The 25,404-nt window shown below is 46.8% G+C and overlaps 1 protein-coding gene across 7 annotated transcripts in view; it reads right to left on the reverse strand.

Annotated features, from left to right (window-relative positions):
- SERGEF (secretion regulating guanine nucleotide exchange factor) overlaps positions 1-25,404 on the reverse strand; it is a 257,753-nt gene that overhangs the window by 66,859 nt on the left and 165,490 nt on the right. For 2 of the 7 annotated variants that reach the window (XM_039536456.1, XM_039536449.1), the window contains one exon: positions 19,281-19,473. The exons of 2 other annotated variants lie outside the window; for them this stretch is intronic. In XM_039536456.1, coding sequence (XP_039392390.1) covers positions 19,448-19,473 — 26 coding nt within the window. In that variant the 3' untranslated portion in view covers positions 19,281-19,447. Of the gene's footprint in view, positions 1-9,136; positions 10,673-10,890; positions 11,074-19,280; positions 19,474-20,131; positions 20,158-25,404 lie in introns of those variants that run through there. 3 more of the 7 variants (XM_039536451.1, XM_039536455.1, XM_039536457.1) reach the window with 3 other exon arrangements.

Consider the following 25,404-nt stretch of genomic DNA (forward strand, 5'->3'; position numbering starts at 1 on the left):
GTACAGAGAGGTACCACAACTGCCCAAGGTCACACAGCAGGTCAGTGACAGAGACAGGAATAGAACCCAGGTCAGATCTCCTGACCCCCAATCCAGTGCCCTATCCTGCAGATCACACTATCTCATCTTCTAAAGACATTACAGGAATGAGGTTAATTCAGTATGTCTATTTGATCCATTAGCTTTCTGCAGAGACAGTTAGTGCTAGTATGTTTTTTTTTATTAAGGAGACACCAGTCCACAAGGAACTGGATTGAGACTGTTGACTCATTTGACAAAGACCTTAGAAAAGCAATCAAATTATAATGATTTTCAGTTACTATCAACATCTTTTTTCCCCGCTGCTAAAAAGACTGGCACATTTGCTTTGTTCACGGGACTGGAAATGAACTGGTTATTTAGAGATGAAAGTCACTGAATGAATAAATAAATAATAATTGAGAATATACAGTTCCATTACCAATCCCATGAGGGTAAAATACCAGTTGTCCAAGTCTCATCCTTAATCTGATCAATCATGACATAAAGCATTTATGCTAGGGATACGCAGATGGGAAATAGCTTGGTTAATCCAAGTTGCTGATACTTGATTGCAGAGTCAAGTTTCATGCTGTGAAAACATTTTCTTATTACTTTGAGGATAATGTCACTGGACTGAACTATTTTACTGTCAGCTAGAAAGACTGGTGTATTCAGGGGACAAAACGTAACATTTACTTGCCTGAGTTTCAGCTGGTATCTCTCACTGAGATGCTGGAGGTGCCTCACAGGTCAGAACCTATGAGCTGAATCCATGCCCTCCCCCAGATGGTAAAAGTTAACTGAAAAGTGCTAGGCCCATTGTTAGTGGAAGGAAGAACCACAAAGAGGGGAAGCATTGTGATAAGTGACAATCAGCATGGATTTGTCAAAAATAAATTGTGTCAAACTAACCTGATACCTTTCTTGGACAGGATAACAAGCCTTTTGGAGAGGGGGGAAGCTGTAGATGTGGTATATTTTGACTTAGTGTAAAGCTTTTGATACTCTCTCACATGACCTTCTCATAAACAAACTAGGGAAATACAACCAAGATGGAGCTACTATAAGGTGGGTGAAAAACTGGTTGGAAAACCATTCCCAGAGAGTGGTTCACAGTCATGCTGGAAGGGCATAATGAGTGGGGTCCCACAGGGATCAGTTCTGGGTCCGGTTTTGTTCAATATCTTCATCAATGATTTAGATAATGGCACAGAGAGAACACTTATAAAATGTGTGGATAATACCAAGCTGGGAGGGGTTGCAAGTGCTTTAGAGGATAGGATGAAAATTCAAAATGATCTGGACAAACTGGAGAAATGGTCTGAAGTAAACAGGATGAAATTCAGTAAGCATAAATGCAAAGTGCTCCACTTAGAAAGGAACAATCAGTTGCACACACACAAAATGGGAAATGACTGCCTAGGAAGGAGTACTGCAGAAAGCAATCTGGGGGTCATTTTGGATCACAAGCTAAAAAATGAGTCAACAGTGTAACACTGTTGCCAGAAAAGCAAACTTCATTCTGGGATGTACTAGCAGGATTGTTTTAAGCAAGAAATGAGAAGTAATTCTTCCGCTCTACTCCACGCTGATTAGGCCTCAACTGGAGTATTGTGTCTAGTTCTGGATGCCATATTTCAGGAAGGATTTGGATAAACTGGAGAGAATCCAGAGAAGAGCAACAAATATGATTAAAGGTCTAGAAAACATGACCTATAAGGGAAGATTGAAAAAATTGGATTTGTTTGGTCTGGAAAAGAGAAGACTGAGAGGGGACATGATAACAGTTTTCAAGTACATGAAAGGTTGTCACAAGGAGGAGGGAGAAAAATTGTGTTTCTTAACCTCTGAGGATAGGACAAGAAGCAATAGGCTTAAATTGCAGCAAGGGAGGTTTAGGCTAGACATTAGAAAAATTTCCTAACTGTCAGGGTGGTTAAGCACTGGAATAAATTGCCTCGGGAAGTTGTGGAATCTCCATCACTGGAGATTTCTAAGAGCAGGTTAGACAAACACCTGTCACAAATGGTCTAGATCGGGTTTCTCAAACTGGGGGTCGGGACCCCTCAGGGGGTCGGGAGGTTATTATATGAGGGGGGGTCACAAGCAGTCAGCCTCCACCCCAAACACCGCTTTGCCTCCAGCATTTATAATGGTGTTAAATATATTAAAAAGTGTTTTTAATTTGTTAGGGGGTTCGCACTCAGGGTTGGTATGGGACAGTGGTCACCAGTAAAAAAGTTTGAGAACCACTGGTCTGGATAATATTTAGTCCTGCCACGAGTGCAGGGGACTGGACTAGATGACCTTTCAAGGTCCCTTCCAGTCCTATGATTCTATGATTTCACTTTTATTTGTTTGTATCCCTTTCTAACTTTATTCCTTGTACTTGGCATCACTTAACCTAGGTCCTATTGTTAATAAATTTATTTTTCCTATAAATGAACTCAGTGCTGTGTTTAAATTGAAGGATGTATTTACCCCCGTTAAGTTAATAAGCTGTGATGTGTTTTTGTGTCTTAAGAACGAACGAACCTCATTTTTCTGAACTATCCCGGAGAGGGTTGAATATTGCAGAACACCCAGCGTCGGGGCAATTCGGGTCTGGAAGTGTGTTCAGGTCACCTTGAAGGTTGCAACCAAGGCTGTTGGCAGCCAGAGGGGAGATGTAGATAGGCTGCTCAGGTCAGAGCTGCTGAACCAGAGCTGTCTAGCACACAGACACTTCAGGCTGTGAGCTGCATGCTTGTAAGCCAGTTGTGAGCATCCCAGGCTGGGAGCTACAGTAGCAAAGCACAGTGAAGCACTCAGGGTTACAGAGTAAGAGACGAGAGAACCCCTCACTCATCTGAACTGCACCCCAAGCCCCATCACAGAGTGCTAGTCAGTGAGATACTTGGCAGCAATAGTAAACCACACCAGTGATAAAAACAAATAGAAAAGACCTTCCTGACATTCCTTTATAAACTTGAAGTGCGAAAATAATGGATTACATCTGTGCCAATTCCCCTAATGAAGGGCACAGCAGGATTATTCCTATAGTAAGTTGCTTGAAGGTACCCAAACTATCCTGTCCTAGAGTCATATCATCTACTTCATATCTTTGCATACCCTTTCACTCCAAATTGGTGCAAGCCCATGACAAAAAGTATTTGCCTTATAATGAAAAAAAGCAAAAGAACACCTGGCTTGTGAAGCGCTCCGGCGTCCCAAGTCCTAATTAAATTGTTCTTTAAAAGTAATTGAGATAAAAGCTGTGTGGCTCTTCCAAGTAACTGGGATTTATTTTCTGACTGTTGCAAGTACATACGAGAGCTATGGAGACAGGAATTCCTGCTACTGCCTGGATATTTCAGGAATGTATAAGGGTGGACAGAGTGGGAAATATGTAGTCCAATGAGGTAATATGGTACAAACCAGGTCAGAAAATTAGAAGAAACAGAGCAAAAAGAAAGAAATCAGATTCTGTTTTGTTTTGTTTTTTAAAGTTTCATTCAACCCCCCCCTAAAAAAACATTTAAAGCTCCTCTCTGCATGTTTAGGCCCTGATTCAATAAGTTACTCTACATGGATGGACCCCTGCACTAAGGCAGAGCCGCAGGATCAGGAGTTTTGTGTTTCAGATGCTCCAAAACCATTGCAGGTTGCAGGTCATCTATTAAGCCCACCTCAGTCTGGGGCACTCAGCTGCCTACTAAATAAACTGGCACGTCTTTACTTCTAACATAGCAGATTAAGGGTCAGATTTACAAAGGTATTTAGGCACCTAATGATGTAAATCCCACTGAGCACCTCAGAGAGTTAGGCAGTCATGTCCCATTGAAAGTCACCCACTGGGCACGTCTATAAACAGGCACCTACCCGCACCTTTGAGTGCTGAATACCTTTATAAATCTGGTTCCAAGTTGTTATGGCACACTAAATGCTGTGCAAGATGGGACCTGTAGATATCCTATTTTATTAATTTGTGAAAAGATAGGTAGGGCTGGGGGGCGAGGGGACTGTTACAGATAATAGGAAGCTAGCTGCTCCATATGACCAAAATAAGAAAGTGAAAGCTGCTGGAGAAAGAGACTCCTGTCACCACTTTTTCCTTCATCTTTAAAAAATATTTATCTAAATATCATGAAGCCTGTGTTTCACAAAACAGAATATACAGACTAATGTATGGAACACTAATATCGCATTTACACTTGCTTTAAAAAAAAAAAAAGGCTTCCAACCTACTTTGGGCTTTAAACACCTGCAGGCAAATGTGAAATCAACAATGCCCAACCCTCCCCCTTCTATATGCTCTCTCATACTAAAGCTATCTGTACATTCTAGTTAAGTGAAGATATTTTTGTGATCTATTTCCCCACATTTCCTAACACACATGAGAATGTACCTGTATGATACAGATGTTAAGTCATCACTTGCTGATTTATAATCTATCTGGCTGTACATACACTAATTCCATAAATTTTCAGCAGCTGCAGAATTAAAAATACTGGTCATAGACAAAACACTGTTGAAGACTAGACTAAAAACCACCTTTGTATTACCTTTGATTTCATACTGTGCTGATAATAGCTTCATTGTTGACAAGCTTGGGCTCTGGAAGGAACACTAATGAGGAAATAGACAGGACTGTAAAGGCAGAAGAGGAATGTTCTAAAAAGGGAATGGGAAGAGTACCCTGCTCCTTCTTTATATGGGAAATCTGAATAGCCATGAGAGAAATGATGTGACTGTTGAACCCTTTAGGCTGAATTCTTTGTTAAGTATAAGCAGAGATGATTTAAAAGAGCATTTCAACTTCTGCATATTTGTTTAAATGTGATTAAATTAGGCCACTTTATAGCTTATCAAAATCATAAACCAAATATCTCACTTAATGAATAAAACAGTGGCAAACTTTAAAAAGACATCATTAATAATGAATGGAATACTACTGTATAATTTACCTTGCTGCTTTTAGTAACAGCGCATCCAATTCAGAAATTTACAAGATTTTCAGTTCACTGAAAAGAAACCTTCCACAAGCGTAAGTGAAGTTGAATTCTATCGTGTGCGGCAGCTGCATTACCTATGCACCAAACCTGGCAAAATGCATATATTTTCCCTGATACATTGTCTTTGAACCTCCAAAAACATATCCTGGTTTTGTCAGTGAGGGAGAATCCACCATAACCTTGGTAAATTGTTCTAATGGTTAATTACCCTCACCTGTTAAAAATTTATACTTTATTTACAGTCTAAATTTGTCTAACTTCAACTTCCAGCCACTGGATCTTGTTACAGACCTTTGTCTGCTACACTGAAAAGTGCATTATCAAATATTTTTTCTTAATGTAGTCACCTCTCAGCCTTCTCTGTTTTCAGCTAAATCACTATCACTAGGAGGCATGTTGTCCAATGCTTGAATCATTCTTACGGTTGTTCTCTGAGCGTTCTCCGATTTTTCCAACTTCCTTCCTGAGGACATCTGAACTGGACACAATATTCCAGCAGCGGTTACACCAGTGCCAATTGCAGAGGTAAAATAGCCTCCCAACTCCTACTTGATATTACCCTGTTTATACATCCAAGGATTGCATCAGCCCTTTTCCCCCACAGCATTGCACTGGAGGCTCATGTTCAGCTGATTATCCTGACCCCAAAATCTTTTTTGGAGTCTCTGCTTTCCAGGACAGATTCCCCCATTCTGTAAAAATGCCCGACATTCTTTGCTTCTAGATTTGGCCATATTAAAGTGCATACTGTTTGCGCTCTGTATTAGTGACCTGTCCTCTTTCCTATTTACTACTCCCCCAATCTTGGTGCCATCTACAAACTTTATCAGTCATGATTTTGTGTGTTCTTCCAGCTCATTAGAAAAAGGTTAAATAGTGTAGGGCCAAGAACCAATCCCTGCTTGAGGTTGATTCTCCATGTACAATTACATTTTGAGACCTGTTAGCCATTTAATGTGTATAATGTTCAATATTTATAATATATGTATGTTGTTAACATATACATACAATAGTCTATAACAATTATATTTATTAAATAAGCTTCCCAAACATAGTACAGTAAAGTTGTCATAGTAACGACTTTGGTTCATCATATTACTCCCAAGTAAATGTTCTGTTCTTATGATGTATTAACTCTAGTAAAGGTTTGAATAATCATTCAGATTGAGGGTGGCACAGACAAAATGATTCTTTGAAGCAAAGCACATCCACACTCACAAAGAGCCCAAGTAAACAGGCTATGTACAGTGGTGCTGTCAGGACTCAGAATCCTCTCCCTGCCTACCCATGGGTCATTATTGTACCTGATGGGCCACAGTAGCCTCTGCAGCCACTGCATTAGAATCATAGAATATCAGAGTTGGAAGGAACCTCAAGAGGTCATCTAGTCCAACCCCCTACTCAAAGCAGGACCAATCCCCAATTAAATCCCCAAATGGCCCCCTCAAGGATTGAACTCACAACCCTGGGTTTAGCAGACCAATGCTCAAACCACTGAGCTATTCCTCCCACCATTAACAGCCTCTCAAAGTGACAGCTTTGATTAAGGCATACAGTTGTGCAGCACCCACTGGCCATATCCCTCCTCCTCTCCTGGCCTGCTCAGGAAAAAAAAACCATGCTCTGTTACTGTGGATGGAGACTGCCACAGACCATGGCTCTGTGGAATGAAAGGGGTGCAACCATCTCTGCACAATCTGTATGGAGACAAACACTCCAATGCGTCGGAACTGCATGGGAATCCATTGCCATTCAGACACTATGCTCCAAGGATGGTGCAGAGGCTGGGATTGGGTCTCATCAACAGAGAAGAATAAAGATATGGCTACAAATGTTGCTTTCCACAGTCACTTGTGAAGAGAGAATTCTTCCATCATAACCTACTGCATCTTTTTATTCCCCTAATTGCACTTTTAAATATACAGCTGTACCTTTAAAAACTTATAAGCAGCAGAGGGAATGAGGAAAAGGCAGAAATAGTTTTAATGACTGAGATCCATTGGTATGAGCTCAGAAGGAAAAAAAATCATACCAATTTAAAACCAGTTCTCACTTGAGGTAAACACCTTTTTTTTGGCCTAGATTATATTATTCTTTTTTAGTTACACACAGGTCTGACTACCATGTAGACAAATTATAGTGAGGATTCTTAAGAGCATTATAGAGAATGACGAAGACTCATGTAGGCTGTTTAAGTCCTCATATAAATGTGCCTTACTCTAAGGGTTATAAACTGCATGCTGGAAGCCTCAATATGTCACTTCAGTTATTTGTTGTAACTCTGGTGAAAATGCATGAAGTGTCTGCCTCTTGGAAATTATATATACACCAGCTCTCTACCCAAAACAGCTATAGCATTTGCACAAAAGCATAGATAAACAACAGATTCTAAAAACATGTGTATGTCTCCCGCTTTTGGTTTAATTGTGCAGTTTCTATTTGAAACTCACATGATAAAGATGAGGAGAGAGAAAATTTGGTAGGAATGGTTATGTCACATCTGAATTCCTTTGCTGATCTGTCAGAATAAAGTACAATCAATGCTTTTGTAACCAGTTCCCTTTTCTTCTTTTTTGTTGTTCTGAACAAACTCAGTGATGATGTTGGAGGATTGGAGCATGCTGGAGGCTGAAGCCTTCAGCTTATCCACAGGCCACCGCTTCTTTTATGCAGTGTAAACCTGCAGTACGCTGGATAAACTTCCACTAATCTGGATGATTACAGGCTCCATGCTTCTCCTATCTGGGCCAACTAGCATAAAACAGCCAATCATTCAGTCCGATAATGTGAACAAACAAACCAATCAACAAAACATATAAGAGCAAAGCTGATCCAATTCCCAAACTGGTTTTGTTTGATCAAAACGATAATCTAGCAGAATGTTCTCTGTAAAATGCCAGCCTGAGTCTGGGAAGAGAAACCACAAAGGATACTGACAAGGAAGATATGATCAACTCTCTGATGGCAGAATCACAGCAATGCTAATTAAAATGAAGATGACCCTCTGGAAAACATGAGGACACAAACAAGAAGATGATACATTCAGAAGGGGTTGAAAAGATGAGTTTTACCACTTACCACTATACCTCACAAAAATGTTAGACTCGGATTGTTTAACATCCAGCCCAATGGCTCTGCAGGCATTTAACTGAATAGAGAAAACTGATCAACAAGTAACCATCCTTATTAGCCAATCTCCTGTTTTAAAGGCTACCCCAGATTATATATCAAGGTACTGATCATAGTTCTGCTTCACCTTTATTAGAGGTTGCTACTTCCTTATCACAAGCCATATTTGTCATTTTTATCAGCTGCTTTGCGGTCACTTCACCATTACTCTTTGGTTTTCCCAAGGCAAAAGGAACTAATCCTATCTTTTTCATAATGAACCACAGTTAAACATAACTTGAAGCATCATCAAGGATGAATATGTAACATTCATTATGGCAAGACAGTGGCATGATGGAATAATTTTAGTGCTGATAATAATTCACAGCCATGAAAATACTCATGAAATATTTTCCTTGATTCTTTATATTTACAGCTCTCTCATCCTCTTCTGATTAAAAATATAACCAAATTCCACTTTAATATGCATACTGGCAACAAAATTATGTTACTACACCAAAATCATACTTTAGGGGTACCAGTTGACAGTGATTAAATTCCATTAAAAAAGAACTTTAATAAGATATAAATGCTGTAAACTCCTGGTGCTGGCCCTCTGTCCAGGGGTGGATTTCTCAACAGCAAAGCAAGAAACTGTTACTATACACTACTAGAAGATGAGGATCCATTTCTTTCTAGTGGAGAGCAGTCCTTGTACCAGATCCTCAGTCGTATTCCAGCCGCTTTGCACAGTTAGGCGAGTGGCAGAAGCCATTGATTTGGTTGACTAAATGTGTACCCTCTCTAAACACAGGCACATCATATATCATTGGAAAGCTTATTATGTCTACTTTAAGATGAGGTATGATGTGGAGCTGTCAAGTGGTTCCATTACCACAGAAATGAGGATAAACAATGATACCCCATCAGCACAATAAAAAGATTACTTTGAAATATTAGAATTCCTTTCTGTTAGTGACTCTATTGTTTCAAGACACAAAATTTGATTTCTTTGTGACCTCAAAGCATCACAACAACCATCAAAAGGAAAAAACAAAATCAAAATAAATTTGTACAGGTATCACTGAAATGTAATAGCACAGGAGACATTTCTAGTCAACATCATTATAATCATCTTGTTCATCATTATGATCTCTGTTGGGCGTGTATGTTACCACAGTCTTCATTGCCTTGGCATGTACACAGTTCTGTGCAGGGAAGCTTGTTCTGACTACAAACATAGTTGATTGTGCAATGACCCCTACTGGTAGAGGTATAAATAAGGTTTTGTAGAAGCTCAAACGCCACTGGGCCCTTGAAGAACACAGAAAGTAGTTCATCATCCTCATTTTTCCATCCATGTTGCCATGATATCCAACGTCTGGGCCACCCATGTGCAAAGATATCGAGATCTTTGCCAAGATACTCTTTTGACATGCTCTTCAAAACTGTCCCATGTGGGAGTTTGGCCAATGACTTGTCCTTTTTGATGGCCAGATTGAGGCACAAGCAATTCAGGTCCTTCTCTTTCTTGCTCTAGTCATATAGCACCACTACCAACTTCCTTGCAGCAGAAATTGTGGCTTATCCATCACTCTCTCCCAATTTGGCAAGATATCTGAGGTGGTAAGCTCCCTCTGTTTTGACAACATTAAAACTGATTTTATTCCCCATACTAAATATGGATGACACAGAGTCACACCCTGTTAATGTGTGTACAACATGGCATATGTTGCAGAAGTCAGCAGTGAGTGCATTACAAATTGCATGCGCAGGTATGCAGCGACCAGTTGTGCTGGTAATGGTGCCTGTTTCAATACACATTATCTAGTGAACAGCAAGGACCTAAACATCTGTATCAGGTGACATAATCACTATGGTTCCTTTAACACCAAGAGACCCAAAAGTCATACTGGCACATACACCATGCAGAAGCATCCTTGTGTCCACTCCCTCTTGAGTACTGTAGAAGTCTTGGGCTTCTTCAGCATCTCTACTGGTGATGGACTTTGTACTTCACCACTGGAAAAGCCTCCTGTAAGGAGGAGTGTTTGTGTTGGGTGTGCTCCTACATGGTCAGGTGCATTTTGAACCATATATTCACAGAGAAATTTGCAAGTAATTGCTAGCTGGATGCCACGGTTAGAAATTTTTTCCCTGGAGGCAGATGGTGTCCTCCAATCACCTGGCGTTTCTTGCATCCAGCCTTACATCCTGTCTGCTTCTGTCTTTCTGCAGTTTTCACAGGGTTACGGTTGTCATATCTGTCAAAGTCTTTGATTACAGACTTCGTTTTGTCAAATCTTTTTAGGACCTTTCTCAAATACTCAGCAGCCAGTTAATCAAATGTGTGGAATTTGTCCCCAGACACCATTTGTATGACAGTCAGGGAATCTTTGATGTACACTGTGGTTTCTTTGTTACATGCTCTTAGTTCATGGATTCTTTCAGCTTGAGCTTCCAGCTGGTGCCCTAATTCAGCTTTGTCTGTTCTTCTCATTGTTCCATCAGCATGGAAGAGGGACATAGGCACAGGTCCTATTGGGTGACTAAGAACAGTTGTTATTGAAACATCATCTCTGTCTCTTGCTAAGGACAGGGCTCTGTGAAAAACAATTTCTGGACTGATAGATACTGTGATTGTCCCTCGCTTGCCAGACTTAAATTTGGTCTTCTTGGCTATGTCAGCAAATGTTTTGATGCCAGATTTCTTGACTGGCCTAAAGAAGCACTGTGTCTCATCAGAATAAAGTGCGTCTCTCTCAAATCTCTCCATTTGTGCTTCACCAACATCTGCTACTTTCAGTAGAGATTCTTGTACATCTGATATTACATGCAGTCCAACACATATGTTGATTAGCACCTCTGGATGTACTGCTGGGTCAAATTGGTTTGTCATATTGTTGATGACATAGTTGGTAAGACCTGGGACATGCTCTTTGCCTCTGCACTGGAAAGGGATAATGACTTGTTTGTGGACTTTTTCTTTGCTACTTCTTATTAGGTCACTTCTTTCTCTCATCGCATTTGCATATTCATAAAAGGAAGCTGTGGATTGTCATCCCTAACACTAATACTGTTCCAAAGTGTCACTGAATTAAAAAAAGCTAGTTTCTAGAATACTTCAAAAGTTAGTACTGTATACATTGGCAATTACAAATTAAAACCTTCTACTAGGCAGACTAAATGCCACATTGTATGTACAAAAGCTTACAGATGGAGAAACATTACATAAGGAATTCAGGTACATTCTTATCTACCCACTATATGATACAAACTGTGGCCATACAAAAGACGGTTACTCACCTGTAGTAACTGGTGTTCTTCGAGATGTGTTGCTCCATCCCCCATCAGTTTGGTGTGCGGCGCGCGTGGCGCGCATCTCGTTTTTTCGAAGCGCTTCGCCGGGGCTGTCGCCCTGGAGCTGCGCCCCGCCGGCGCGCGTATACCCCCGCCCGGCCCGCCGCCCTCCCCCGTTCTTTCCCTCGGCTACTCTGGGGGGGGGGAAGGAGGCGGGGGGGATAGGATTGAGCGGACACACTCAGAGAACACCAGTTACCACCAGACTAACCGTTTCGTCTTTCTTTCTTCTCTTCTTTGTGCATGCATTTTTGGTGATTCCCAAGCCTTACTACCTCGGGGCCTGGGGGAGTGAGGTGCGAGTGAGTGGCGGCGGAGGCGAGGAGAGCCGAAGCTGCAGATTGCTGCTGCCTAGATGCTGCACCGAGGTGAAGGTGTGAGGGTGTGGACTGGAGACCAGACCAGGATGCCGACAGATGTCCTGGATCGCGGCGTTGGCCAGGGCGGGCGCTGCGTCGCGCGCCCGGTGCGGCGGTGCGCGTGGGCGCGAAGCAGGGCGAGAGCAAGCTCGGCAGCTCGCAGAATGTGTGGACGCAGAGAGTCGAGACGACGAAGGAGGAGGAGAGCGCGCGGGCTTCGGCGCGTCGGGCGACGCGGCGAAACGCCTGGAGGCGATGCCGGAAGGAAGGCAGCGGGCGTCGAAGGCGCGCGCGGGCGCCCTGGGTGCTTGTGGTTGAGGCGGCGGCCGAAGGAGGGAAGCGGCGGGAAGGGAAGAGAGGAGGATCTCCTGGTTGAGGTGGAAGGCGATACCTTATCTGCATGGAAGGCGGTGGTGGGCGCTGGTAGTGCCTTATCTGCATGGAAGGCTCGGTGTTGTGGCCGGCGGTGCTGGCGCTCTCGTCTGGTGGCCCGGATGAGATGCGAGTGAGGGACAAAGCTGAGAGAGGGTAGAGGTAGGTGAGTGGACCCGCCAGGGGGGCCAGGGGGGGGTTCAACCAGGAGGGCGGTTGGATCCCAGGTCGGGTCGGTCGTCGGGCGGCGCGTCGGTGCCAGCGGATGGACCGACGCGAACCCGAATCTGGTTGGGAGGGACACTGACCCAGACCTTCCAGCGACGGCGAGAACGACGGACGCGCTGCAAGAACTCAAGGAGGAGAGACTGCAAGAAGACCTGTACCAGGGGTAAGTAGAGGAGGGTGGTAGTAGGTACGACGGAACGCGAAGAATGAGAAGGCAGCTGATTGGGCGCGCGAGCGACGTCTTTCCACCGCCGGGCGGAGCGCCGCGGCGCGGGCGGCTGGAGCAGGAGGACTCCCTGCTGCCGCGAAGCCAGCCCCTCGCCAGCAGCTCTCTGCGGTAGGTACTCAGGTACCAGGCTGTGTGGGGGGGGGGAGGCAGGCGGAGGATGCCGGAGTCTGCTGGGTGAGAGGTGGATGGCAGGGGGGATGGGGTGGGGAGGGCGAGCCGGGCCGAGCTGGAGCGGGTGTACCAGTGCCGCCGGCGGAAGCCAGCGAGGGCGCTATGACGTGAGCTCTGGAGGAGCAGCCGGAGGGGGGAGAAAGGGCGCGGGGGAGGGAAGGCAGGCGGGAGAGGGGGGATCCGAACATGGGGGCCTGGAAAAGACCCGAGACCTGTGGCGGCCCTGTGAAACCCAAAACCTCCTCTCCTGTAATTTCTCCCTGGAGGAAAAGGACGGAGAGGAAAATGACCTCTGGAAGGGACTGTGGTGACCGCGTGGACTGAGGGACTGGAAGCCAGAGGGACCAGCTGGTGAAGAGCGCGCTCCTGCGTGGTGAAGTCGGAAAGGACGCCGAAACTGAGGAGAAGAAGTCAAGCAGAAGCACTGCGGACACAAACAGGGAACATTGCTGTGCATGTGCATGTGGGAAGTCCGCTGCTTGTGCTTGTGATGTGGGGAACATTGTGAAGATTGTCCGGTGCATACACACATCATGGGGGTGATGATGGGGCGGGGCAGGCGCGGGGCAGGGCGGGCACGCCGCGCAGCGACGGCGGGCGGGCCGTGAGAGCGAGCTGGCGGGTCTGGTGGGCCTCGCGGAGTGGCTTGGCCCAGGTGGAGGCCCAGCCACCGGCCGGGTGAGAGACGGACGGGGCGTGGCCGGCGGACCGGGGGAGGCGACACACGGAGAGGGTCGAGCCACCATCGCGGGACGCGGCACCAGACTGGAGCACCACGAGGCCCAGCAGGGGAGGCGGTCCCGATGCAACAGCGGCCGCAGCCAGGATCGGGGCCGCCAGCGGAGAGCCCACAGGGCGGCGGTGGCGCCCGCCACCCACGCGGTCCGCGGTGGCGGGCCGGAGGCAGCAGGGGAGGCGGTCGCGAGAGCGCAGGGTGCCGGGTCCGGTGAGTGGGTGAGTCCGCGGGGAGGTGAGGGAGGAAGAGATGGCTGGCGTGAGGGTGGACTCCGGCCCCCGGGAAGGGAGAGCCGCGATGAGAAGGGGTGAAAGGCCACCGATGAGCGGACCATGGGACCGACGCTCTGGAAGAGGACGGATCTCGTGATCTCTGCCGATTGGCGGCGCACCAGTTGTCGGGCAGACCCGCCGGCGAGACAGCGGAAGACCTGGATGCACCGGATACCCGGTGCTGGCGACGGCACAAACGATGCGGCGACCCACCGTATGCATTTGGTAAAGACCGGTGGCGGGAGAAGAAGGAACGGCAACACCGAAATAAGGTGGGTCGGAGGTGATGAGGCGGCAGGGGAACTCGAGAAGGATGGATGGCTGCGACATGGAAGTGGACCCTCATCACGATCGGAGCGCAAACCCCATCTCCCGGCTCGGGAGGAAAAGGAGGGGGAGGCGGCATCCCTTTCGCTTGGGCTTGAGGAGGAACTTGTTCAGCTTTGGCCTGGTCCAAGAGAGGAGGCGTAGCCCTTTCTGCGGAGGGATTCCCTGAGGGGGGGAGAGAGAGCTCCTGCTCCTGTCTTGCTGGAGGCACTGCTTCACTTGCACTAGGACTTGAGGAGGAGCTCTTGCTGAAGAGGAGGACGGGAGGGAGGGGAGGGGCGGAGACAACAGGGAGGAAAGCGTGGGAAGGCGAGGAGAAAGCAAAAACAAAGGCGTGTATGACTGGTGGACTGAAGCACCCGGGAAAGCAGGTCGAGAATAAAAGGAAGGAAAAGAGGAAGAAAGAGAAAGGCGGCCTGGGCCGGGGGGGGCCGCCGGGGGGAGATGGGCCGCGCTGGGAGCCTTGCGCGCGCCCGGGGCCCCCGGTTCCTGGGCGCCAGGCGGCGGGCGGCGGCCGGGTTCCGGCTGGGGCGCTTGGGCGGCCGCGGTTGTGCGCCGGGCCGCGGGCCCGAAGCGGTCGCGGGCTGGTCGCGGCGCTGTGGAGCGCGGCTGCGGCGCGCCGGCCGGCGGGGCCGCCGCGGCGAGGCCGGAAGCCGCGAGATCCTGCGCGCCCCCCTCCTCGGACCGCCAGGAGAGAGAGAGATGGCGAGAATCGCCAGGCGCACCTCCGGCGAGAGGAGCAGATGCTCCGTAGCCGCACGGCGCCGAGCCTCCGCGCCGAGAGCTCCGCATCCGAGAGAGAGAGCGCCGAGGGCCAAGGACGTCGAGCCCCGTGGAGGAGGCGGGAGGCTCCTCCGGATGGCAGGAGCGAGGAACCAGAACAACAGCCCAGTGGGGCAGCGAGAACTCATGGCAGGAGGGCTCCGATTGTGTAACCGCGCAGGGCGAGCCAGGCACGTCAGGATGTGGCGTTTTGGTCGGCGGAGCGCGAGATTTGAGCAGGGCGTGCCAGGCCCGCGGTGCGCGGCCGGGCTTGGCCGGGGAGTTGGGGCGGGCAGTCTGGGGGTCGGCCTCCGGGGTCCGGGTGGGAATATTCCGGGGGAAGGCCGAGCGGAGGCTGAGCGGCCCAGCTCGTGGAAGCCAGTCGGGGGCTAAGTTTTTCAGCGTGCGACAGGCGCTAAAGAGGTAAGAGAAGCGCGGCGATGCCCCAGCGTTTTGGTTTTGGGTCCGCGCGCCACCTGGGTGCCCTGTCCGCGCCGCCGCCGCGCCGCCGCCACGGCCTCCCATGGTCCTCGCCCGGGCAGGCCCCTGCACCGGGGGTCCATCCTCCTGGCCAGGGGCTGGCCGCCCCCATGCTCCTCAAGCCCCGGGCCTGGCTGGGTCGGCCCCCCCCCGCCGCGCCCGAGGGTGTTGCTGGCCTGCCCTGCCGGCGCCCCGCCGGGGAGTGGCGGGTTGGGGTCCCGTGAGAGGGAGGAGGCGCCGGGGAGGGCTGCGGGGGAGAGCGGGGAGGCGGGCGGGAGGGTCGGGGGTCCCGTCCGGGAGTCCAGGCGCTCGCCCGGTGGTCTGCTGGGCGCGCCCGTCCAGTCCCCCATCCCGCAGCGGCATGGTGCGCCCCCCCTGCATGGTGCGCGACGGGGCCCCAGTATGCCCACTGCGGCACTGGCGGAGGCGGATGGGGTGCACCGCGGGCCGGCGCGCCACCGACGCACCGGGAGGCCCGACGCACCGGAGGCGCCGAGGGCGCCCGCGCGGCGCAGCGGCGACCCCCGCCGCCGACGGGGATGGACGGCGCGGCGCGACGGGGGGAGACGGGACGGCCTGGGGACGGATCCCGCGGACCGGGGCCCCGACGTGCCGGCGGGAGACGCGCCGCGGTGCGACGCGGGACCGCTCCGCGGCGGGCGGCTTCGAGGTGGCGGTGCGCCGCCGGTGCCCGATGATGACCGGGACCGAGACCCGGGCGCGCGCGATGAGGGATCGGCGGGGATCTGGAACCGGCGGGATGGGGGGACCCGACCGGAGACCGAGGATCCGGATGGTGCCGGGAGCGGGGCGAAGGGGAGATGCGGAGCGGGACCGGGCCGACGGGGCGGGCGACGATCCCGAGGCGTGGAGACGTGCGGGCGCCGGCGCCGTGCCGGTTCGGGAGCGGGCGCCGCGGGGGCGTCGCGGCGACCGGCCGGCGACCCCAGGCGGGCGGGGGTGCGGCCTTGCGGAGCCTCTCGCCGGAGGCGGGCCGCGGCACCGGCGCCGCGGCCCGAAGCCCTTCGCGCCCGGGCCCGCAGAGCCCGGCGGGTGGGGCGCCGGCGTGGGCGCGCTGCGGCGCCTCGGCGCGCGGCGGGCCGGGGCGCCCGCGGTCGCGGCGCCCTCCGCGGGCGGCAGGCGTCGGGGCCTGGCGGTGGCCGGCGCCCTTGCTTCGCGGCGGCGGCCGCATCCGGCGGGAGGCCGCGGCGGCCGCCGCGCGCCTCCCGCGAGGCAGCGGGGCGCGCCGCGGCGCGGGCTGGCGCCGCACGCCCACTCCCGCCGCGTGCGCTCGGGCTCGCGCGCGGCCACCCGGCGGCCGGCCGGCGTGCCCGGCGGCCGGCGCCGGCCGCTGGCTTCCGGCGCGTTTGTGGGAGCTGCCCCGGGAAGTTGTCGGAGGCGCCGCCGTGGGGCCTTTGAAAGCCGAGGCAGCTGCGCCAGGGGAATGTCCAGGCGAGGCAAGAGGCAACGGAGCTCAGCAGGCGCTGGGCGGGGGGCAGATGTCGCATGCACCGGGCGCGCCCTGCCTAGGGGGGGAAGAGGCGTGGGGGTCACTAGAAAGGGAGCTACTAACTAACAGAGGCTAACCTAAATATACTAAACCTAAATCACTAATAGCCTAAGACAACAACTAACTAAGGAACTACCCCCTGATAGAGACAGACAGTAAGCTAACTAACTGTATGTGAAGCTGCGTAACTGAGATGCAGGAGGATATGGCCGGGGAGATAGGGCGGGGCCTAGGAAAAATGGGCGCGATACAGGCTCCACAGTTCCAACGGGCCGTAACGGGGCGCGGAGGCCGCCGCACGGGACGCGAATCTACTGTTACTGATGCACAACCTTCAACGTGAGATTGATCTCGTCAGAAAATTTCAATTGAAAATATCGAAAACTATTATAATCACTTGTGAAATACTTTGACAATTAAGAATATGTGATGTGAAAACATTTCATGTTATTGCAAAAAGTTGATATTTGCTATTTTTGCCACATGTTAACTAGTTTCATAATTTCTGGGGAAAAAATACTTGTCCGTGCAAAACCAATACAAATATTTAAATAAATTATTGTTTGGTAACTTTGACCAATAAACACCACATTACGGTGTTGAAATTGACTTAAACAGTAAAAACTGTAGTCATGGTCATGTTGGAGTGTTTCTGGAACTATGCAGAAAAAAGGACACATTCTCAATTTGGGTACCATTGTTTCACCTCACCTACAGGCTTATAGCACCACCTGACAGCTCCACATCATACCTTTCCCAAATGTACATAAAATATGCTTTCAAATGATAGATGATGTGAGTATGTGTAGGGTGGGTACAAAAATCTCCGAAAATATGGCCCTTTTTGGAGAACTGAAGGATTCTGAAGGATCAATTTCTATAACTTCAGTTCCACAGACCAGTGTCTCTATAGTAAATTATTTAAAATACTGCAGAGCTAGTAATAATATGAGGGGTCTGATGGTGGCAAATGTGGACCTAGAATAAAAAACAGCTGAGAGGAATTGCCACATTATTGCTCTTTATAATCAGAATACTGAAAATAAAGCTTATACAGCCAAAAGTTTAAACAGTGACTAGTGGTTTTGGAGACCCAGTCTGAGACACCATAACAAGGCCTGATTTGTAGAGACAGTGTCTGAGATGAGGCATTCAAAAATTGAGGCACTCAACATCATTAGTCACTTCTGAAAATCTTGGCCTAAATCTCTAAAATTACTTAGTGAAGAAATAAAATCAGAAACATTTAAGCAAGAAAAGTAATGTGGTTAGTATATGCCTCCATCCCCTTTCTAATGTCATCACTAATGATTGTTCACTGGTTTTGGAGGCGATCAACAACAAATTACTTGAAGTTACAAATTGTTAATGACTGCTGACTGGATAAGAAGTGAATGAACCTCAGGTTTTGTCAGCCATTGCAAAGAGGGGAGCAGTACAATAATTTTTCTGAAGTAAGAAAATAATAATTTGAACTTTTTTTTTTTGAGGCCTGCAAGAAGAACCCATCTGACAATCCAATTCAATATTTTAAGCTGCAGAACTTGCAGCCACAGCACCTGTCAAGATTCCTGACAGCCCAAATAATCCCCTCAAAATCTGATCTCAGGCTTAAAGCATGAAATGATGCTAGTATCACTAAACACTATGCATGCCACCACACAAACTGCTTTGGTATCTCAAACAGAACCTGCTAAAACAATTCTAAAATTCTCCAATCCTAAATTTTATACTGGCACAGACTACTAATTGCATCATATTTTGTGGTCAATTAAGGACACAGATAAATGTCTATTAGAGATTACGATGAAACCAATAAATTCATTTCTACTTATGACCATTGCAGAATTTGAGCTTCCAACTCTGAAGGTCAAAGATGAGTGCATTGACATCTTTGATAGTTAACCCTACAACTTTCTTAGGTTTTGACTGATCATGCAAAGTGTGCAAATGTGTATCCGCACAGCTCAAAATAAAGTAGCAGATGTCAATAGACTCACAAGGTAGGTAAAAGTGGAAGACTTTAAATTTATGAATATATTTACCCTTGAACAATATATTTCAAAACAAAATCAATGTTAAGAAAATTAAAATTTCTATAATATACACTCAGATGTAGCAGTTTACTGAGGGTTTAAAGTGTGTGTCTAGATTATGGAACTTTCATTCCGTATTTTCTTATTCTTCAGTGCTACAAGGAAATCTCTTATTAAAACTCTTGACATTTAATTTAACAGGTATTTACAACCCAATGCAATGAACGATAGCAACACTATTTCCACTGTAAAGATTGTGATCTAGCACATTGGGTACTAACCTGGGAGTAGGGAGACCTAGGTTGTATTGACCTAGGTTGTATTTTCACTTCTGACACTGATGTTCTGCATGACATGGAACAAGTCACTTTGGCTCTCTGTGCCTCTGTTTTGCCTCCCATCCTTTGTTTGTCTTGTCTATTTAGACTGTAAGCTTTCCAGGTTAGGGGATGCCTCTTATTATGTGTTTGAACAATTGAGCCTCAATCTCTGTTGGGTCCTCTGGATGCTACCATAAAAAAAAAAATCACTGATTACATGAAGCTCTTTTAATGCCACTAAATGGTCTCTTCAAAAAAACTCATCTCAGAAGTCTTTCCCACTTTCTATCTGGTGCTTTGTTTTGACAGGATATGGTTTCCTTACCCTAGACTAAGCGGGTGGCAGATGGGAGAAGGAGGAAGAACTGATGCAGACAGAGAAGTATCGCACTGAAAACTCATGCAGAACTTGTCAATAGAACAAGATTCCTTTACTAGAGTGCTAAAAAAAAAATCAAGTGATTTCCTGTTGATTCAGCAAATCGGTTGAACAGACATGTGGTGTTTGTTTTTTCAACTTAGGCTACACACACACAATTTAATCAGGCAAGATCCTGATCTTCAGTCACTTCCATCAATGATGGAAAATCTGGACTGAAGGAAAACTGAGTGACATTTGAGTGACAGCAAGACCATCATACTCACATTATAAATGGCAGGCACCACAAGACTTGGAGATAGGGGAAAATGCAGCTTATTTTTTCCTATTTGGGCCTATGGAAAAATCTGTGTGACCATTTAGTCTTCTGTGACCGACCAGACTCACCAGAACTGCCAAAGGGAGTGGAAATTACATACTGTGTTCCAACTGGGCCTTCATTCCCACAGAGGGAAGCAGGGGGGTTTCTCATGGTCACTCGCTCAGGGATTTTCTGTTGGAGGAGAGGGAGACAGCTTCTGGTCACAGCTGGTGCTAGAAGCCCTACCAGTGAAGGCTGCTGAAGGAACTGGAAACCAACATGTTTCTTAGCTGCCCTTGCCTTTCCAACAAGAGCCTCCCACTTTATTTGTGGTGTTATCCCCCTATCCCCGCGGTCACACAAATGAAGCTGCTGCCATTTTCTGCAATCATAGCCACATGACTAGAGGGCTATCAATCCTCAGAGCCTTATACCTGGGTTTCTAAAGGGGCTAGCGTAAATCCAGGGTGAAATCGGTTCAGTAAGATTAATATAAATCATTTTTCATCCTTCCTATAAAAATAGTATGAGTAAATTAAACTATTTAATTTTATTGCTCCTTTAACTAATTCTACATTTAGGGAATGCAGAGATATTGAATACCTGTGCTTTGCACAGTACAAAACCACTATATTGTACCATACATTTATCATCCATAGTACATCACCCTGCTTGCCTGATGTAATGTGCCTGTTAATATGATGGATTTGTATACAAGCATTATTTCTGGAATAGTCACATGTAGAAGAATTGGTGGTTTACAGGACTCCCTTTGAAGTAAAGGTCTCAGATTTGATCTACTTTGTTATCGGGAAATTGAATAGCCCAGTCAAAAAAGATTATGAATCACTCCTATCAGAACCACAGAGCAACATTTACTCTGCAGAAGCTGCCAGTAAGGGTTAGTTAAGACAATATCAGAAAAAGTATACATTGAGGATTTGGCCTACATGACAAAATGCACTAGAATATGTATAAAGATTTTTTAACGTAACAGTTCTATTAAACATTTTGTTTTGATTTTTCTGTAGATGGCTTATGACAATGGACACACTACCCACTAGCTCACGCAAACAGTCATATATTAACATGGTAATATCAATTTAAAAAGCATAATGCTGTTTTACAATTCATCTTCGGTTTCATTATGCTTAAAACTGACCTTGATGTGTTTAGGCGATGAGGAACAATTAAGGAAAAAAACAAGAAAGGAGGCTACAAAAAAGCATAACAACCTAGTTCTAAAGCTAAGTGGGTCTCCTATTTGGAATTAAACTATTATATGGATTTGTGTTGCCTGTCAATTTGCCCATTATCTGAGATGTCTCAGCTCAGGGAGACGGCAGCTGCTTGCCCTGAAAATCAAAGAACTATAGAAAGCAAATAAACTCAAGCTGAATTCCTTTGAGGAAGCAGATGCTCTGCTGTAAATGTCACTCACTCGCTCACATGTAACCCAGAATTGTCACCAAGGTCCTAGTGGGTTAAGCACTTGAAACATAAATAGCAAAATGTGTAGGAAACAAAATTAATGGCTTGCTCTATTAGAGGAATTTCTCCATGTTTCATTGAGTTATATTTTATAGCACCAGAAAATGACCCAAATAAATCTGAAGTCTAAATCTCATTATGTTCAACAGTACTTGTAATTCAAAGCTATTTCATTGTGGTCCTTTCATTGACAGAGAATCACAGTATCATAGAAATCAGAGATGGAAATCATCTATCAGCATATGTCCATCACCCTTCAGGACAGGATCTCCCATTGGCAGGAGCAGTCTTCAGGAGCAAGAGAAAAGTTTGCTCCTCTCTCCAATGTGAATGGAAGAAGACTTCAAAAATCAGCAGATTTGGTGAATTCCCCCCTTAGCAAGAGCTACCTTTGGGCAGTGAGGTAGCCAGTTTTGAGAGAGAGTTTTCTACAGCTGGGTGGGTCTGCAATCCTATCCCCACCCAAAATGTAATTTCCTTCTCAGACAGTTCCTTCCACAGCAGGATTGCTAGGACTGACCAGTTTATTTCCCAGGTGGCAGGAACATGACAGCCCACATGATTTTATTTTTTCACACCCATATCTATTACTGACAGTCCCACTCTCTGTCAGGATACAAACATCAACCATCTTAGATGTCTTCCAATGTACAGTTTTGCCCTCTCTGCCTAATGTATTGCCTGAGAAGGCAAGAGTAGAAATCAAATTGTGATCCTGTCCTAATAAATAAGATTTCTCATAAAAATCCCAAATGATGATAATTACTATAAACCTACTGGAAATCCTTGATCCAATGGGCTGTAAAAGCTCTTTCAGAAGCATATGGTTTTATCATTCCATTGTTTCTACAATACTGCCATGCTGCTATATTTCTGGACAAAGTCAAATGATTCATCTTTAAAAGTAAATATGTGTAACACAAGATTTATCAGACCCTTAACATTATTATGACATGGTTGTGTGTGTGTGTGTGTGTGTGTGTGCGCACACATGTGTACTCTTCAATACTATATCATATATCAACAACAATACACGCCAACATCTGAGAAAGAGGTGCACTTCATCCACAGTCATATCTCCACCTTCTTTCCCATCCACCAATCACCTCTCTCCTTTCACCTCCCCTCACTGCTTCCATTCCCTAGGGTGGCTCCCTAGCCCACCAATTACTGTCCCCACCCTCCATACTCCTCTGGATGCTGACGCTGCCCCTCACCAAAGTTCACCTGCTCACTGGTAACTCTACAACAAGCCTTAAACTAACTAGCTGTCCAAACACTTCAGTTACATTATGAACCACTGAAATTCCATCATTAGATCAATAACAAGTATTTGAGACCTTATTAAACCCTTCTCCATGGAACTCAAGAGATGCTGAAGCAGGGACCATTACATGGAAAGGCTGCACAAAAGTGGTCACCTGGTATGACTGGGGTCCCAGAGAGCCACACTATAGTTACTCAGTTAGGGTCAACTGCAAAGAATGGAGCAGAAAATCCCCAAAGCTGGTGGATATTCCAATACTTAGATTTACCAAATCAACACAAAACAGCTTCTGTAATACCTTACTGGTTACCCAGAAGTAGAGTGACCAGACAGCAAGTGTGAAACATTGGGACGGGGGTAGGAGGTAATAGGAGCCTATATAAGAAAAAGACCCAAAAATCGGGACTGTCCCTATAAAATCGGGATATCTGGTCACCCTACCCAGAAGCCAACAACACAGTTCCCTTAAAACAACCCAACCTTAGGCCTCCAGCCAGACACCCAAGTCAAATATGATGGGGATTACTGTAAATCTTATTCCTCATATAAGAAAGTTCTACCAATCCCAAGGGATTGGACACATTACCTCCCAGGTTAAGGAATATTTCAGATCTTACCCAAATACACGCTTACAGACAATTCTTATTAATTAAACTAAAATTTATTTTAAAAAAAAGAATTGGTTAAAAGATCAGTATACATACAGATATGAATACAGTTTTGAGATCAGATTCATAGCAGAGATGGTGAGCTTTGTAGTTGCAAAGAGTTCTCTCAGAATTAGTCCACAGTTATAGTCCAATGTTCATATTCAGAGTGATCCGGACAGGACTGGAGATCTTAATCTTACGACTTGAGCTTCCCCTGCATGAAGCATCAAGCAGATCTGAGATAAAAAGTATCAGGACCCAAGGGTTTCTATACAGTTCCAGGCCTTCTTTTGAAAGCATGGAGTCCTTAGGCAAATGATAGGCAATTATGGAAACTTTGAAGTAGATCTATTTCCTAAGTACCACTGGCAATTAACTATGCAGATTAACGTAAGGTAATTTATCCATTAAGCAGTTTATCACAAACTTTAAAGAGACATATAGACAATGATACTATTTCACCCAAGAGTCATCTAAATGTTAATATTCCCTTTTGATCTTGGAATCAATTGCTATAGTGACAGCCATGTAAACAGACAGTTCCTGTCTAACATCTAACAAGATACAGGTAAACACATACAGTTAGTATCACCTCCAATTCTTTAACAATATAGGTTTGCATTTCAAAATTCTAGCCTATCTAGCATGGCAGGGACCTAATTACCATTCACATACTTTTCTAACATCTATCTAAAGGTTGACTCTGGGCCATTTAGCCTGCGAGCTGCTTAACCCTTTCTATTGACACTTTCTTGGCACACTTTGTATAAGATTTGTTGCAATTATGTAACAGTGGTAGCAACAATGATTTGCATGGTCAGATTTTAATCCAATAATGTTATACCTGGCCAGAAGCTTATAGAGAGCTATCGAGTGACTTTATTCTTCTCTGCTGCCTGGATTCAACCCCAGCCAGGGAGCCCTGAGGATTGGAGGCGGGGAGAAAATCAGATACTGAATTGCCTTCAGTTTTTATGCTCTCAGCCTTTGCACCCAGGCTACTCATCACCAACCTCGGATTCCCTGTTTGTTCTGTGTTTGTACGGTATTTAGCACCATGGGTACAGGTCCATGACTGGAACTCCTAGGTGCTACCAACAGTACAAATAACAAAATAAAATAATCCCCAGGTGTCTGGCCAATGCTAGACACTGAGGGGGCAAAGTAGCCCTTTTATGTTTAGATTCTCGGGTCACTAGTACTGCAAGTCACTTCACATGAGAATCTGTTATGCTTTGTTCCCAGTGGTACAATATGTCCCATTAGAGGCTGTGAAGAACCTGAGGGACCACTTCTTTGGCTGGTATAAATGGTTGAAACTTCATTGTGGAGCTGTGTTAATTTACATCAGATGATGATCTTGCCCAAGATGCTGCACTGAACACAGCTCTGAGGCACTCTAGATTCAATATCACTTTTGAGGCACAGCGAGAGAATACAAACTGAACAGCAAGCTAGTGCTACCCATCTACAACAAGCAGAACTTTATGTTGCATTTTATGTCATCTTTCTCGCTTGATTTGGCAGTTTCATCTCTCCAGCACACTGCCTATAGCTAGTGTCTTCCATCATATTCACTTCATAATAATCTAACACTTAGTTGCAGGGTACGTCTTCACTACCGGCCGTATCGGCGGGTAGCAATCGATTTCTCGGGGATCGATATATCACGTCTCATCTAGACGCGATATATTGATCCCCGAACGCGCTCCTGTCGACTCTGGAACTCCACCAACGTGAACGGCGCTGGCGGAGTCGACATGGGGAGCCGCGGACGTCGATCCCGTGCTGTGAGGACGGTAGGTAATTCGATCTAAGGTACTTCGACTTCAGCTACGCTATTCACATAGCTGAAGTGTAGACCAGCCCACAGAGAAGGGCAGGGATGTAGAGTGAAGTTTTAAATGTTGGGCTGAGGGGAGACCGAGGTGGTGAGTTATAGCTCTAATAGGGATTCTTGACTTTGACTATTACATTAAGGCCTTCTCAGAAAATATTTCATTTACAGATCACCATTGAAACGCATACAGC

The sequence above is a fragment of the Mauremys reevesii genome, linkage group 4 (genome assembly GCF_016161935.1).
Source record: "Mauremys reevesii isolate NIE-2019 linkage group 4, ASM1616193v1, whole genome shotgun sequence".
In the NCBI taxonomy this organism is placed as follows: domain Eukaryota; kingdom Metazoa; phylum Chordata; order Testudines; family Geoemydidae; genus Mauremys; species Mauremys reevesii.